This window comes from Myxocyprinus asiaticus, chromosome 42 (assembly GCF_019703515.2).
Source record: "Myxocyprinus asiaticus isolate MX2 ecotype Aquarium Trade chromosome 42, UBuf_Myxa_2, whole genome shotgun sequence".
Taxonomy (NCBI): Eukaryota; Metazoa; Chordata; class Actinopteri; order Cypriniformes; family Catostomidae; genus Myxocyprinus; species Myxocyprinus asiaticus.
Window position 1 is genome coordinate 25,706,039 of NC_059385.1, and position 18,417 is coordinate 25,724,455.

Sequence of the window (18,417 nt, forward strand, 5' to 3'; positions counted from 1 at the left end):
CACTCGTAGATCACGCATGTTAGGCTACGTATTTTATGTTCACATTTTTAGGTGTGGTCCGAGCAATTTATAAATCAAATGCGCAATGAAAGACTCTTAAATGTCTTTAAAATAAATAAAAAATAAATTAATAAATTAATAAAAAAAAAATACTAGTGCCAACCAATTATTTGAAATATCTCATGTTTCAAATATTATAATTCACACAATAAAACCAGCTATATATTGAAATTCGCGTGCCTGTAATTTTATATTTGTTTTTTTTTTTTCAGTAATTTGTCAGACAATTAAAAAACATCAAGCATAATGCAAGATTCAGTATCACAAAATCTCGATACACACACTCCTCTGTGCCGGATCATATACTCCCTCCCCTCTGATCTGTAAACTTTCAGAAGGTAGGCTGTGCTCTGACTGCCTATGAGGAGAGCTGGAGCAAAACCTGCCAGCCCCTCAATTTTCTCCACTTCCTGTACTCAAGCAACTGCATCCCAAAGAGGGGGAAAAGTCGTGCAAACAGTCCTAAATAAGGCGTCCCGACGAACCGCTCGCGCTCGACCGCATCTGGTCCGGTTTACTCACCTATCACGAATCTGAAGACTTCCTTTAGATTTGTAAAAGTTTATTGATAAGTACTTTCGTTGCTGATTGACTTTCCGAACAGAAACGGCGAACTGAGTTAATATAAGTCCAAATTTGACCGCGTATATGCGGGTAGCGCGCGAGGGATGACAAAAAAATAAGAAAAAGACCTAAAGAGAAGCTTCACTCCGTCAAAAAGTGTGTGTGTGTGTGTGTTTTTTTTTTTTCTTTCTTCTTCTTCTCCATGTATTGGAAAAATGAGGCTTTGGCCCCTCTATCAGAGGGAAATCAATTTTTATCCGAAGGAATTCCCTCAAAACAGGTACGATTTTTAATATTATCACGTGTGTATTTTAACAATGCAGATTTTTAATGCATTCAATTTCATGAAAAAGAAAAGGTTGGTTGCACACGTGAAGGAGCCTCATTTTCTTCAGCCAACATGTTGCTCGGTGTGAAATCTCGTTGCCAAAGTCCTCACTTTATCATCTCCCGAAGCCTGTAACATATTCACCTTGAAGTGATGTCATGAGAATCATGATCTATTATGAATCGTGTGATTTTGCGGTCCATCCTCTTCACATGCCAAGTCTGCAGAGGAAAAATTAGATTTTAATTACAGCCATTAAAAATCAAATTTGCAATTCTTTGGGTGGCCCTTTGCTTTCTCTGATTGGCAGCTGAAATTGACACTCTGGGTTCCTCTTATCGCGAGCATTTCAAGCTATTTGTAATTGCAAGTAGTTTATTTATTTTTTTCAGCTCCCTGGATTGCGTGGAAATACGATTATGGAAAGAGGCACGGGTTAAGTGTGTGGGAAAAAATCAATCCAAATTGAAATCGCTTCATTAAAACAGGCGCTTTTTGTTGCGAGGCTCTCAACGCACAGTTACAAGCGGTTTTATTGTTTTTGGGTGCATATATAGACCAGGAAACGATGGTTCGAGAGACGAGATGCCTGAGATGGAGCACTGTTGGTTGACTGTGGCTTCTGTGTTGTAGGTGATCTCTCCAGATTCACAGAGCACACCGGGAGCATCACGCTGCGTGGACGGTCAACACGGACACGCAATGGTGAGTGTTTGGAGTAGAAGCTATAAAAGCATCTTTTGCGTCTTTATTCAGTGCATCATAATATTATGCAAAATCATCGTAGATTTGTGCTTGTACCTCATAGCTATTGGAGTCTCTTAACTTTTATAATTCTTCATATTGATAGCCTTCAATTATTTCCGTAGAACACTCGAATCTTGAAAGTATCTTAATTGACTTCTATATATCAGTTGTCTTTCGATGCTAAACCATGTAAACGTTTTCAGTCACAGTCTGACGGAGAATCTCACAGATCTAATATGGAGAAAGACGACACTCGCTCTTCGCCGAGTCCCCCTTCAACTCCATCCATCTGCTCGCCCACGTCCACCGCCTCCTCCGTGCCGTCCACCGGGAAGAACGTGTGCGCGAGCTGTGGACTCGAGATCCTGGACAGATACCTTCTCAAGGTACGAGGGCGCGCGCGCGCGCGCGTCGTCTCAGGTGACGAGTCTGTTTACGAGTGAACCGGGTGTGTTTTTGTGTTTTGAACCGTTTGAAGCTTTCTGACCGATTGACTTTTGTAGACATTATGTTGTTAAAATGATTTGATGTTTGCTCAGTCAGGATTATCCCTCATGTTCTGTTTGGGATCTGAGAGCCCCCCCAAAAAACATTTGAATAGTTCGAAAATACCTACATTTAAGTATACGAGGTTAATAATAATAATAATAGTTCATGACTTTTCCTAAAGGATTTTTTTTTTTTAATTATTTTTTTTAACATTAATTTGGTTTTGGGTCTCAGAGTCAGAGGCCCAAGATATAGCCTGAAAATTTAATAAATGCATTTTGTAATAAATGCAATTGACTGGTGTTAGCATAATCACAGGGGTAGTCGGTTATATTTGTAGGCTTAAACCTGTTGTAAACAATGTATTTTTCTATTCTGTTTGTTTATTTGGTCTTTTCTTTACTGTGTTTTTGCTGGGGTTAAAATGACCTCACACTGAAACAACGTTACTTGCATGGCATTTCTGCACACACAATTTGTGACAAATACTACTGGGTTTTGATTTGGTCAGAGGAAGACAAAATAATTTCTAAGGACAATAATAGATTATTTCCGAAAATGATAAGCCTATTATTAGTGTTACACAGACATCAGTGGGTGTGTGGGAGCCCAAACATAAAAAGTCGATCTCTCAACAAAACATGAGGGTAAAAAAAAAAATAATAAAATAGGCTGTTGGATATGTTTTTTTTTTTTTTTTTATATATATTTGCAACGATGAATATCGTTACTTTTCGTTATTTTCTAAAAACGTTGAGCCTTTTTAGTGGCGTTATTGACAGCATCGATGCATGTGCTCGCGTGCTGCTTGTTTTTCAGGAAGCGCGTGTGTGAAGCGCGAGGGTCATAGGCGCGCGATCTGTCTCGGTTTGTTTTGGGTCTTTGCGGAAACTAATAAAACAATGCGCGCGAGTTTATTACAATTCAGCCAAGGTGAAAGATTTCAGACCTTTTTTTTTTCTGTCAATTTTCCTCTTTTTTTTATCCTTAGGTTTTTTGTCCTTTCCATGATGCAGCGCGTCTTTTATTTGCATTTTAAAAAGGGGTCTGGAAAATTATCACGCAAGCTTAAAATTAGAAAAAACAAAAACCGTTTATCTCAACTTCCAGTAGCCATATAATTACGTTTATTTGTGTTTGATCTTTTTATCGACGGAATAAATATATATATTATATATATATATGATTTAAGATGCACCCCACATGTGTCCATAATTTTCAAAAGACAGTTTGCTTTAAAAACTCATAAAAGTATGGATTTATGGACGGATTTATGTTGCAAGTTCGATTAACATTATAAATATTTTCGCTTGAAATTCAACAAAACTGCTGGTTATGCATGCGTATTTATAATGAAACACAATTCCACACAAGCCAATTCTAAACACAGTGTCAAAGTATTTAGCAGAATCTTTCAAAACAAAACATTTTATTTAGCAGCCAACCACATTTTAAATGCCAATAGCCTATTTCTGAGATTGTAAATAGGCTACATGTTTGTTTCGACCTACTAATTTTACTACATTTTGAAATTGTATTTTACATTTCTATGCACACTTAAAACGACAAATTTTATCAAATGTAAAACAATTTTTTTTTCTTTTCAGTTTTCTTCTAATAGACACAATTCGTGTCATGAAGCACATGCATTATTATTATTATTATTATTATTATTATTATTAATAAACACATGTTCTGTTTATTACAGGTTAATAATCTGATCTGGCACGTGAGGTGTCTGGAATGTTCCGTTTGCAGGACTTCACTGCGACAGCACAGCAGCTGCTACATAAAAAATAAGGAAATCTTCTGTAAAATGGATTATTTCAGGTAGGGTAAGTTTTTCACTTTTTGTCCTCAAAAATATCAAGTGGGCATTTCAGCGAATGACTACTACATTATTTACTTATGGTTGATCATATTTTACGTGTGTGTTGCGTTTAAAGGTTTAATGCCAAAATTATGATTTCTTCAAAAAGTAGCGATCTTATTTTTACCACAACAAATAGCAACACAGAATTACACAATTTACCGTTTGTAATTTATTTTAGTGGTGTAGTTACAAAGTCCGTGATAAAGACCTCTTGAAACAATTCAAATTATTACACAAACGTTTGTCTCGTACCACTTTTCATATTTTTGCGACCTCAAAACATATGCGACCTTCAATATTCATTACAAGCGATTTGTTATAAGTATTTTGTAGATAATGTATTCATCAGTGTGAGAATTAAGAGATATCTTAAAGATCATATCTAAGGCTCCCTTATGGAAACGCTTTTGATGTAAAATAATACAACATGAAGGCAAACTGACAAAGTTTGGCTTTTTTATTATATTGCCTGTATTACAATAATTGATCTCAAGCCCTTAACTGTCCTTGGTGTATGCGAAAAGGTTTCCTGTTACTGCCCACAGAGGGATATGGTGCCAATAGGAATATAATGAGAGGTCTAAATAGTGCTTGATTGCATGAATATTAGTACAGTATGCCATTGAAAAGTGTTCAAATCACATTCCAGTTAAACAATTGAATCTAGTAAATCTCAAGCTCTTTTTAAGACCCAGTAATATGCTCATAGAAAGTCTGTGAGTGAAGGAAATCCAAGAGGGCAAAGCTGTGATATTGCATTGAGGGTACAAGGGTTGCAATATGGCATGATTGCAGAGCACTCAGAATCCGGTGAATGGCAGTGTGTTATTGCCTGTCAGTGTGAATTACTGGACCCTTTAAAGTCAAAGCTGAGTTGCAGGAGAGGGTTGTTTTTAATCCAATAATCTGAAGAGATGCTCCACGAGATGGTGCATCAATGCCTTGATCTTCACTGAGCAACAGCAGTACTATTGAGACTGGGATATTTGGGATCTCTCAGTGGCTGGTAGATAGCTGTTTATCCATGAGAGCAAGTGAGATAATATGCCACAGAGGATGTGATAAGTATATTTGAATAACAAGAAAACGAAATGGATCATATTGGGTAGGGATTATGTTATTGAGCTTATTTGGGGAGGAAACCATGTTGTCAAAATGGCGAGTTGCGGTTCAGTACAACAGAGCTCAACAATTATGCAGCTGTTATCATTCTCAGTTGAGAAATGCTTATTGACTCCAGTTGAATGAAATAGGCAAGGGTTATTAAAAAATGTCCTCTTGGATTAATGTATATTGATTTATGATAATTATACTGTTTATCTCACATTTATAGTATTCAGACACATTTCTTCTAATCGATGTTCATTTAAAATGTTTTAATTATGCCAAATCACAAGAGCTTCACTTTAGGATCAGTCAGTAGAGTTGAACAAATATGTAATGCAACAGTTCTCATCATTATGAATTGAGAAATGCTTAATAATTTATTTAAATGTCCAGGTTTAGTGTATATTGTTTTTTAATCATTATGTCTTGTGTTTAAATGCTAATAATATGCACAAATATTTCTTCTAATTGATGTTAATTTTAATTAAAAAAACTTTAAAGTGAAAAAAAATATTGTAGTTTGCAATAAACTGTAAATGCGTTAACCTGCAATTTGTTAACTTAAGGAGCTTATTCTATCTGTCCTAACCATTAGAATTCATTTGGTTTGTGTAAACTAATGTATCCAGGTTGATTAAGACATTTTAAATAATATTTAAAATTATTATGTTACCACATGAAGCACATTTTTAGGTTAACGTTTTTTTCATTGTACCTATAATTTAGATATTTACAGGAACGAATGCATCTACCAAAATAGAACTGAAAGTTTTGCCCTCGAGGAGTATTTTGTTTCGTTTCACGTTCCTCTACGGTTTTCTATTTTAAAAAGGCAACCACAGGGATTTTGGTTTTGTCATTGCTAAATATAGCCTCAAAATGAAGCACTATTCCCAAATTCCTGTTTCTCTTACAATTAATCAGTATTCGTTTGCTTAACTCTATTTACAGTTAACATTCTTGGTTTTTAAATTTAATTGGTAACTCTTTATAATAAGTTTCCATTTGTTAACATTAGTTAACCACATTAGTTAACATGAACTAACAACAAACAATACTTTTACAGCATTTATTAATCTTAGTTAATGTTACTTGCAACATATACTAATACATTTTTAAAATCAGAAGTTGTATTTGTAAACGTTAGTTACTGCACTATGAATTAACATGAACTAACAATGAACAATTGTATTTTTATTAACTAACATTAACAAAGATTAATAAATGCTGTAAAAAATATATTGTTCATTATTAGTTCATGACAATAACTAATGTTAAACGAATTGAACCAAATTTACTTTATTTTTACATTGAATCGCAAGACCGTACCCAGCAGCAGAATAGTGGTTAACTCTGTAATGTATTCATGTTTACCCTGTAAAAGAGACAGTATTTGCTGCAAGCTTGTAGACTTAAGTTCAGTGATCTGAAGTACAATAAATGTGCATTTTCCTATGGTGGCACTGAAACATCTTTCTTGTCATAGTCCTCTGCAAACAGGAGAGCAAGAGATCATTGAGAGAAGCCAGGAAAGAACTTTCCATCAGGGTAGAAAGAGGGGGATGATGAGTGTTTTTGTAAGGGACTCGAGTGGCAGGCTCATAAGTGGTTTCCACCCTTTTTTAGTTTTTTAGTCAACTTCATACTCAGCAGCATCATAACCACTGCCTGTAAGAACATAGCCATCTTTATATTTAAAACAAATTCTGTACATTTATGTTCATATTCATACTGTATATCAGGGCTGAAATATACCCTGTGGTTTTATCCTGCAATTGTTATTCTGGTGCTATGAGAAATTTCTTCACTGTCACTGCCTCACTGTGAAAGTTTGCTTGGAAACTATTTGTGTGTTCTCTTTAATAGGTAAGGTGGTTTTTACTGTGGCAGACGGTCTTCACGTTTATCCGTGTCAAGCTACTAACAGATTTAAACTGCGTTGAGGTGGCTATTATGATAATAAGTACAGCTGTGATACCGAGAGTTGTGTGTATCTATAGTGCAAGCTCTCGAACCCCAATGCCAGACTGATTTGGGTCAGTTTATTTTTTGCCAGCTGGATTGCTGCTACAGAACACCGTTACAGAACAGCCATCATATGCTTGAAAGGAAAAGGATCTCCATTGATTTCTTGCAAAAAAACAAAACAAAACAAAAACAAAACAAAAGGAGATATGTTTAATTTGTGTTAGTCTCACGTCTGAGCCAGATTGACAGCTCCTCTAATAGAATGTAATTGCAGGAAATCAAAGTGGGTTTACTCTGTGTGCAAGGAGGGAGGGCGGGCAAGCGGTCAGAGATCTGGTGGTAAGGGTCAGAGTGGAGACTGTACCTACACTATGTCTGTGGACGAGAAAAAACAGCAGCCACAAAGGCACGAGCATCAGGCCACACAGGAGGTCTAAGAAGGCTGTTAATCAGTGGAGCCAAAGGATAAGGACAGAGTGATGGAGTAGGCGGTAACCTGAGTGGGTTTGTGTGGAGCTGAGATAGGTAGATTTTGGAGTAGATGATGTACTGTAATGGCCCATATGCACATACAAGACTTCTCTGTGTTTAAATGCAGAAAGGTATGGAGATAAACAGAGCTTCTGCAAAACATAACCTGTAGTGTTGCAGAGTGTGCAGGAAATTAATTGAGTGACTGATGACTGAAGAATGAAATGTGTTTTCACATTTTCACGTGTTTGAAATAGACGATGTGAATATGAAAGAGAAGAAATTTTAGATTTTACATTTTCGGAAGAATTTTTTTTTTTTGTGCTTGCCTGTGCAAAACTCACCAACACCGTGCTGGGTGTTGTTGTGTATGGTTGTCAGTGCATTGCTATGCAGTTGATAAGGTGTTGTGGGTGGTTGCACGAGCATTTTGCAAACAGTGTTGGGTATAATCCAATAAATAATCCAATAGTTACTGTAATCTAGTTACTTTTAACACAAAAACTATTGTAACACGTTACATATTACATTTTTGTTATCAGTTACTGACTTTCAACGTCTTTTACATACATTACTTGGGTTACACTTTTTTTTTTTTCTTTTTCTCCCAATTTGGAATGCCCAATTCCCAATGTGCTTTTTAGTCCTTGTGGTTGTGTAGTGATTCACCTCAGTCTGGGTGGCGGAGGAGGAAACCCAATATCTTATCATGTGGCTTGTTGAGTATGTTGCCACGGAGACATGGCGCATGTGGAGGCTTTACAGCGGCAACCTCGCTCAACTCACCATGCACCCCACCGAAAATGAACCACATTATAGTGACCACGAGGAGGTTACCCCATGTGACTCTACCCTCCCTAGCAACCGGGCCAATTTGGTTGCTTAGGAGACCTGGCTGAAGTCACTCAGCACACCCTGGGATTCGAACTTGCGAACTACAGGGGTGATAGCCAGCGTCAGTACTCGCTGAGCTACCCAGGCCCCCCAGTGGAGACGGATTTAAGAGTGAGCCAGATGCCATTGTGGGAAAGAGAGCTACACACACACACACACACACACACACACACCTAGAGACTGTGTTGGTTTTCAGTCAGCTGAAAAGAGAGTTTTGAGTTGTTAAAACATAAAAATATACCTTTTGAATTAGATTTCGACATCTCCCGCTTCCACCTTTTTTGAAGAGCTACGAACTTTGTGACAGCCTACCTCCATACCTTAAACCTTAAACCTAACCAATAGTGTCAGAACCTTGGGTTACACATTTCTAAAATAATATTATTTATAAAAAATTTTAAATATTCATACTGTATGTACATCTGTTTGCATTGCAACAATGAACAAGGAGGAAATATAAACATTATTTTGACTGAGCGGAAAAACAAAATCTTTTTGATGCGAAGGGTTTTAGGGTTTAAGTAAAGTAATAAGCAATGTGATTACTTGTTCAGTTAAGTAATCTATAAAGCAATCAGATTACATTTTATAGAAGTAATTTGCAGCAGATTACTTATTTTGAGTAACTAACCAACACTGGTTGATAAGCAGTTGGTAGGGTATTCTGGGTTGTTGCAGTGGTGTTACTTAGCGGTTGCTAGGGCGTTCTGGGTGGTTGCTTACTGGCCCAAGTCAAAAGAGCCCACCCCTAGGTCTGTATGATATTCTGGTCCCTAGTTATGGCTTGGGTCCTTCCTTCAATGTGATTTTTTTCCTGTTTTATCATCCGTTAGGCAAAAATTGTAAGTCTGATTATTTAGAAAAGTAACAACACACCTCTCATCCACAGGTTTTGAGGATTTGAGGGATCAATTATGTCTGTAGCACAAACGGTGCCTAACCCTGACCCTAATCCTAACCCGAAATCCCCTAACCCAAAGTATGAGCAACAGTAATAGTGTTTCTTGTCCTTAACATTGAGTTTAAGCAGTCTTGCAACACATATTGCCCATATTGTCCATCTCCCTCTGAAAGGGAGATTTACCTCAGATTATAATACTCCAAGAGTATAGAAAATTTAATCTATAGAATTTGTTCCTCCCCAAGCCTCCTTTTTTCCAAGCCAACAGTGAATTTCTCAGGGGCTGAGGGAATTGTTTTGCGCAGGAATTTTCCCCATCGAGGAAAATGTTTGCAGGACAGTAATAGATCCAGAATAAGCACAACTATGCACAATCAGACACGCTGCAGATCTGAATGAAGGAAAAAAAAAAATCCCCTTTAAGATTTTTATGGCTTTGTGGTAGATGAACTGACATGAGAGATTACAAGTCTGTTCCGCAATGTTTCTCCTCTAAACACGCGTCAGAAATGCATCATTACTCAGACGCTGTATTCTTTGTCTGGAATGATGCTGTCAGAATATGGTTTGCAATATACACAGAAACCCTTTGAATAATTTTCGCAGGCATTAATACGTAAGGCATGTTGTGCGTATCAATACTTTGTAAATAAAAGGAAGGTAAATATTTTTCAAGGTTTGTGATTCAGGTTTGGTTTCAGTTTTTGACCGAATCATCCTCCTCAAGTGGAGATTGGCAGAGACAAATTATTCCACATACATACAAGTGCTGATCAAAGAGGCAAGTTTAAGAATCATAGTAACCATTTTCTTATTTCCTTGAGCCCTGTGGGGCTCCCTGCCAGGCTGTGATGTCATTTTTGGTGGATGAACTCTGCAGGGGCCCCACTGCAGGGAATCTGGCACTCAGGGCTTGTGTCATCATTCTTCAGTAGCCTAGATGGGGGAAGCTCGGCCAAACCGGCTATCTTGATATCCCACGTTTCGTTGCAGTTGGAGGAGGTCGTGTACGACATTTTGTTTACATAAGAGCTCCCAATGGCAGAGGTGTGGTGGTGGAGGGAGGCATGGGGGCCATCTGCAGAGCATTAGTCTAAGTCTCTGCTTCTAGCTCCATTGGTCCTCTCAACACTGGAACAATGAAACCCTCTCTTGGTCACCCAAATGTGATGTCTGGGTCAAAAACAGCATGGTCAGACAAGTGCAGTCAAAATAACACCTGATCTTCTGACTTCATTACAGCAGGCTCTGTGTATTTACTGTGGGTTTATATGGATGATTGTTTATTAAGTCTGGTTGATCACAGAATAACAAAAGAGGTGCTTGAAGCGATAATGTGGCCAAATGTCTTCTGGAAATGCAGGGCGAAATTAAATATGGAATATTTGCAAGCCATTCACAAATAAGAGCTGAATGAGTAATTGATGATAACTCATAATGTCAGTAGAAACATCAACAATATGCAGCATTTCAATTATAACATACTATTTAAAACTACATCTGCATTTCCTGATGATCTAAATACCGGTGCTCGCAGGGAAGCAAAAGAATAGTGTTAAAGTTTAAGGTAAGCCTACGTTTTTAGGTTTTATGCTTTGGTTCTGTGTTCAGAGATTTACTGTTTAGAGAAGGGAATTAACATCATGACATTGTCTTTGAAGTGTAAAAGTGGCTATAGATGGTTAAATAAATAAAGAACCATATGACAACAATAGTATGCAAATAATGCAAGAAAGAAGGCCAATTGCAATTTAGTATGTAAATATTACAATGTTGGTTAGATTTTGAATGGAGAACATTCCAGCATTGTAATTCAAACTTTACAAATTTAATCTTACATTTCTCAAAAAGTATAAAGTTGACAAAAAACAAAAATTAATAGCACACAGAATTCTTAAATTATCTACAAGTTAAAGTTTGAATGGAGTCTGTACATTATGCATGAATTTTGACATTAATTGTAGTACATTGCAGAGAAGAAAAAGATAAGAATTTAAACTTTTACTGTATTATATTACAATAGTATACTCTAATATATTATTTTCAATACTATAAATAGTGCAACCTTGATGCCCTTCTACATGTGAATAATATGAAAACATGAAATGCAATAATGCAATAACTGAAAAGTGTATAGTATTTAATATTACATATTAACAATAGTATTTACTCTAACCCAGCCTTCATTCATTTGGTTATTTAAATACATACTATTTTAAAGTCCTTCACACAAAAGAAAAAGGAAAGATGGTTTAAAAATAGAGGAGTTACAGGTATGCATTACGCGCTTTGTTGGATAAAATCAAGACCCTGAGTGTGGATCCTATCAGCACAGTTTATCAGCAGACATTTCCTCCCGACCCGCAGCTCATAGAATTACTAGTGGTTTGTTTGTGCTGAAAGTTTTATAGCCGTGTCTGACACGTTTAGCGGTTATCTTTTTGGATGTGGTTCAGCCTATCTGTGTTCTGTCTTTTGCCATTGAGAGCTTTATACAGAGAGAACATATATATTCCACTATTAAACTGGAATACATTCATAGACTTGTCAAAGATTTGAGCAATTTCATTTCTGAAGCTACTATGCATTTAAAAATTCAAGTAAAATATAATTGTTTGACAATGTCGAAAAAGCTTCCATTACCATACAATGTTATGGATTTTAGTGAGAAATGCATATATAAAATTACCCTATAATATTGTGTTAATGTTTGTTCAGAACAGTGTTTGGAATGAGTATTGATGCCCAAGCCCTCCTCTGTCTCACAGTAGGTTTGGTACAAAGTGTGCCCGCTGTGGTCGCCAGATCTATGCCAGCGACTGGGTACGGCGAGCCAGGGGCAATGCCTACCACCTGGCCTGCTTCGCCTGTTTCTCCTGCAAACGTCAGCTGTCCACTGGCGAAGAGTTTGGGTTGGTGGAAGAAAAAGTACTTTGTCGGATCCATTACGACACAATGGTGGAGAACCTAAAAAGAGCTGCTGAAAGTGGTACGTGTATGCATGTGAGTTTGAACAATGAGGTTAGTCCTGCTTCTCTCAAAAGACTGTCAAACCAAAGAATCACTTTTTCCCTTTGCCCATTTTTTTACGTAGGAAGTGGGCTCACTCTGGAGGGTGCAGTGCCATCGGAACAGGATAGTCAGCCAAAACCGGCCAAAAGAGCACGAACGTCCTTTACTGCAGAACAACTACAGGTTAAATGATCAAACAAGTCATATTAGATAACCGGGATTTATTATACAAATTGTTCCTATGATTCAATATGACATAAAGTGTCAATTTGATTAAATTCACTTGATTAAATTCACTTCCATAGTAAGTGCCTTACTGTAACCACAATTTTAAACAAGAGAGTCTAAATAATTTTTTGTGGTGATCAACATTATGCCACAAATGCTGTCGATTGAGCTTAACTTGTCTTAAACCCGGAATATTCCTTTAATATCCAGTTAACTGGTATTTTATATACTTGTATGGTTTTGCCTTGTATGTGATTCATTAATATATAAATTCTACACAAATAAAAGCTATTTTCTCAGTAAATTACCTAATGTTGGTTTTGATCCTTGTTGCATGCACAGGTAATGCAGGCACAATTCGCACAGGACAACAACCCTGACGCTCAGACCTTGCAGAAGTTGGCAGACATGACAGGATTGAGTAGACGAGTCATACAGGTGAAAAAAAACAGAACGTCTTGCCCTCTTTTTGCCTCTCTCTGCACTTCATGCTTGTTTATTTCTATAAAATGCATTAAAAAGAGAGCTTCATGACGCTTGGTTGTATTTTCATAGGTTTGGTTTCAAAACTGCAGAGCGAGACATAAAAAACACACTCCGCAGCACAGCGGCCCACCTCAAAGTCACCCACAGGCCCGCATGCCCCCCTCACTCCCGGACGAGCTGCATTACTCTCCCTTCGGCAATCCTGAGAGAGCACGCATGGTGGCACTGCACGGGTACATCGAAAGTGAGTGTTTCCTGAAACATGGTAACTATACAACTCGAATTACAATACAAATGTATCTTATGACCAAATGTTAAAATTTGAGTTACAACATAGTAATCAGAAATCATAGGCATTAGAATACAGATTAACATTATTAATATTCCAGGTTCAATACAAGTTCTAACAAATTATTTAGACTCGTCCCTCCTTTTCTTTGAAAATCGAGGTTACAGTGAGACACTTACAATGAAAGTGAATGGGGCCAATTTTTGGAGGGTTTAAAGGCAGAAATTTGAAGCATATAATTTTATAAGCACTTAAATTAATTCCTCTGTTAAAAAAGTGTGTATTATTTGAGCTGTAAAGTTGTTTAAACCATTTTTTTTTTTTTTTTTTTTTTTTCATTTTGGGGTTTTAGTGTTTACAGCCATGGCAACAAAGTTGTAAAATTGCATAGAACTCTAAACATAAAATGTTAATAAGTGATTTCATCACAATAAAATCATCTTTACAAGCATATTGTTTACATCTTGACTATACATAGTATTTTAACGATTCCGGATTGGCCCCATTCCATTGTAAGTGCCTCACTGACTTAAGTTTATGACTAAAGAAATGGAGGGACAGGATGAAATTAATTTTTGTGTTAATCAACATTATGCCACAAATGCTGTTGATTGAGCTTAACTTGTATTGATCCCTGAATATTCCTTTAACTACATTTATCTACATATTGGTGCTAGCTATGTGAAGTAATTGGGTTTGATTCCCATGGAATACATTAACGTACTGATAAAATGTATACCCTCAATTTACTGTAAGTTGCTTTGGATAAAAGTGTCAGCCAAATGCGTACATGTAAATGTTTATTTGGTTTGGTTTCGCAGGTCATCCGTTCTCGGTGCTTACCACACAGAGTCTCCCTCATCAGGCCATGACATTGCCCCAGCTCCCTCTTAGCCGCTAACGCCTCCCTGCCTTTCCGTACCCCTGACCCCTTCACCCTGAACTCCTGCTCCAAACTTCCGCCCACTCCTCCGTCGACCCCAGAGGTCAGATCTGGGGAGAAGGTTGCGGTCCGTTGTGCTCTTGACCTCTGAACTCCCAAAGAGAGAGACTGTTTCCTCTCTGGTTTCATTGAACAGGATTTTACTCACCTGCATCTACTCACACTTGGTTACGGGAAACCATATTTGTGACCTGTGAATTATGGACTTGTGTCACTAAGACCAGGATCCGGACTTTTGGGAAAAAAAAAGAAGAAAAAAAAAAAGACACTTGAGCACACACTGTAAGACTAAAGCGCTCTTGGTTTGTCCCCTTCTCCTCACTCAGCTCTTGTTCAGCATTTGGAGATGAATTTGAAAGCAAACAAAAGGAATGTAAAGTTACCAGCATCAGTGTTAAAGATATAGATTGAAAAAGCAAGGAAGAATGGAAAATAAATGGCACAGGACAAGGTGGTAAGACATGTTTTATCTCATTTACCTCAATGAAACACGCAAAACATGCTTTGCCTAGTGCCACAATTGAATATGCATGTTTTACTGGGCATTCAAATGGATTTATGCTACCTAAAAGACCTTAAGTTCAATTCACTCTTTCTGTCCCTACAAGGGCAAAGTTCATGCTAAACTAGATGGGAATAGAGTACGGTAAAGTGGTAGTTTTACCTCCTATGTTTATTAAGATTTAATATAGTGCTGCGCTCGATTGGTCCAGCATTCAGACTTTAAGTTAAAAAGAATATAAATTGTGCACAGTTTGAAATTAGATTTTTTAAAATGCCCATTTAATTAATTTGAGGAAAAAGCTTAAAAATTACTTCTTGTGTTAACAATTATTTTGTTTCCAATGCAGCAAATGGTTTGTGAGAAATTAAGTGAAATGATTTCATGGAATGTATTAAGCAACTTTTTGTTTGTTTGTTTGTTTGTTTGTTTAAGAGTTAAGAAAGTTCTTTAAGACATCTAAAACCTTGATATCTTCCTCGACAAATCGCAGCTTTTAGAATTGTTATAATTTTCAAAAATGCATTGCAATAACTGTTGCTATACTGATTTACTTGAGGTTTTTTTTCCAGCTGTGGTTTAGAGCAACCACAATTAACATTGATCTTGAGATGAGATTATTTCAAAGTGAAAACAGTGCTCCAAACATTAAAACACACACACACACACACACACACAAGAAGGGGATCAAGAAGGGATAATAAATGGCAAACAATATTTTGTGCATAAGTAAGAAAAAGAAGAGGTAGATTGAAACTAAAAAGAGCACTTCAGTAAAATGTAACGATAACTACATGTAAAGAAAATGTACATGTATTTTTATTTAAGCAGTGTCCTTTATGTGGAAGACCAATGTGTCTATGTTTCATAGTTTTATCCATACATGTTATGCCTCAGCCGTGACAAGAGCGGGAGTGTTGTATACTTGCTGCATACACATTGTTTCCTAACAGATTGGAGCTGTGTACAGGTCTGAGACCAGGGAAAAAGTCTGAAATTGTAATTTAAATTTGAGAAATACATTCTTGTGTTCTTAATGGGGGACAAGGCCTCTATATTCTTGTATTTATTACGACAGATAGCCTGTAAGCACTTTTCCCCACTGCCACTTCTCTGTTTTGTAAGAAAGAAAAAAAGGAAATAAAACAAAGCTATTTCTTTGACTGTGCATCCTAAATGTTTTTGTAAATAAATGAAATTAATACTTTAAACTTAAAAACATAAAATATGTCAGACAGATATCATATGTACTTATATATGTAAGCTTTTGGGCACATTCTATATTATTGCTATTTTCCAAATTTTAGAATAATAATAATCAAAACTATGAAATGACAAAAATAAATAAATAAATAAATAAATAAAATAAAAATAAAATAATAATAATAAAAATAATATGAAATGACACAAAATAAGTGTTTATGGACATATTTAACCCTTGTTCGTCAACAAAAAAAAGTTACTCAAAAATATCTGTCAAAAAACTGCCATAATAATATTATATATTAATATTATTTTCCACTTTCAATGAGTTATTTTTTTTTTTACCAACATCAATCCTGATCATAACGACCAAATATTCATAAAGTTTTGAAGAAAAAAAAAAAAAAAAAACAACACAAAAAATGAATTATTTTCCATATACTAAATGCTAAGGGGATTTTTTTTATTTTTTTATTTTTTTTTTTTTTATTATCACAGTCTGGGATATGTCAATGATTAGCAACAACATTGATTTTGATGCATTATTATTTTTTGTGTCAGATAAAAAAAATCAAATAAAAAAAAAAACAACTCCCTCAGTTCCTTAGAGGACAAAAATGTCTGCATCAAAAAAGCGGCCATAAAAATATGATATATTACTATTATTTTCCACTTTCACTGACTAGCATCAGTTATGATCATAACAACCAAATATTCATTAATTTTCAAGATTTTAACCCTTTAAATGCCAGTTTGTTTACATAATGCCACTGTTGTTTTTCACACACACACACACACACACACACACACACACACACACACACACACACACACACACACACACATCTCTCAATACACACATACAAAACACACTCTGCCATCCATACCAACACACCCACACAATTTTAGCTGCATAATACAGCAAACTATAAATAGGAAAAAATTATGTATTTGCCCCATAGGCTAATCACGAGAAAAATGGCGCCATCTGGTGGAAAATATAAAAAATTTCAATTTTGAAGCCAGGCTCAGGAATGAAAGCATAATATCATAGAATTCATGATTTTATGCTTTAATGACACTGGGATCAAATATTGCAGTTTTAATGGGTTTCAATGGGGACATTTTTGTCCTGAAGTTCCTGAGTGTAACTATTTTGTGTACACAGTGTATTATAGATGTATTTAGGAACTGAGGTTGAAATATCAAACCCCCCCCCCCCCCCCCCCCAAAAAGACAAAAATGTCCCGAAAGTTGCACAAGGGTTAAAGAAATTAAATCTCTCTTATATTTTTGCTTCTTTAAAGTAGCCACTCTTAGTCTAAATTACACCTCTGCACACTCTTGACATTCTCTCAACCAACTTCATAATGTGCATCTTGAGATGCTTTTTAATAGTATTAAAGGGGTTTACATGTGTGCTGGACATTTGTCTGCTTTTCCTCCACTATTCTGTCCAACTTATAATAATATAAAATAAATTTTGTTTTGTGAAGAAATTCATATGTAAGCCCAATTTATATTTGTCTACAAAACTAATTTTAAGTATTTAAGCATAAGTCTTTAGTTTGAATGTTTTATTTTTGATCAAACAAATTCAGTCAAGTGTTTCCAAACATTTGACTGCAGGGTATTTGTATATACGTATGGGTCAGTGCTGTGTCTGTGTGTGCACCCTAAACGTGTAGCAGGAAGCAATCATGGGCTGATGGAGGAGCTGGAAGACCCTTCACGGGTCAGTGTATGGAGTAATGACTCCACCACTGATTCCATTGGCATCACATTCAGGAATTCCCTGTCAACCCACATCACAGGATTGATCTTGTATCCCATGTTCTGTTTCAAAGCAAAGGACATACTGAGAATGAATCTTTTCCCAACCTACGCTTTTTTCACTCACAAACACACATACATGCACACTCGTCCACACAAAGACTTAACATTTTTGTCAAGCTGAGCAAGAATCTGACTCATTCACGTCAGTGGAACACTGAGCTGTTTTAAGCCGTCACATTTTAAAATGTGAACACAGTAACGGTCAATCACTTGAACAGAATGCGGCAATGATGAAACAGAATCTTTTTTTTCTTATTTCTTGCTTTGCTTTGCACCCAAACCCCAATACAATCTACAAATATAATGTAGAGATTAAAATAAAGTATGTGTGTAATGATTTTCAAAACCAAAATACTTTTAATGATATTCTTCTGATTTCTGATGTAGCTATTGGTATGTGTAATAATGACATAATGAAATAATGACAAAATAATAAACAATAATGCCAATTAAGTATTATTATTTTTTTGCAATAAGTTTAGCTCATTATAAACAATTATTTAAAAATATAATATT

General features: G+C 36.2%; 1 protein-coding gene across 3 annotated transcripts; it reads left to right on the forward strand.

Annotated features, from left to right (window-relative positions):
• Positions 1-504: 504 nt before the first annotated feature.
• LOC127432832 (LIM/homeobox protein Lhx6-like) lies at positions 505-16,007 on the forward strand. Of its 3 annotated transcripts, none has more exons than XM_051684269.1 (9): positions 505-904; positions 1,586-1,657; positions 1,903-2,085; positions 3,897-4,018; positions 12,171-12,391; positions 12,497-12,597; positions 12,985-13,080; positions 13,198-13,393; positions 14,239-16,007. In XM_051684269.1, exons 1-9 carry the CDS (start codon positions 827-829, stop codon positions 14,316-14,318), a joined length of 1,149 nt encoding a protein of 382 aa, XP_051540229.1. In that variant the 5' UTR covers positions 505-826; the 3' UTR covers positions 14,319-16,007. The 3 variants fall into 3 exon arrangements, with proteins under 3 accessions (XP_051540229.1, XP_051540231.1, XP_051540230.1); XM_051684271.1 differs by having other exon boundaries at positions 13,198-13,372; XM_051684270.1 differs by having other exon boundaries at positions 12,174-12,391.
• Positions 16,008-18,417: the final 2,410 nt, after the last annotated feature.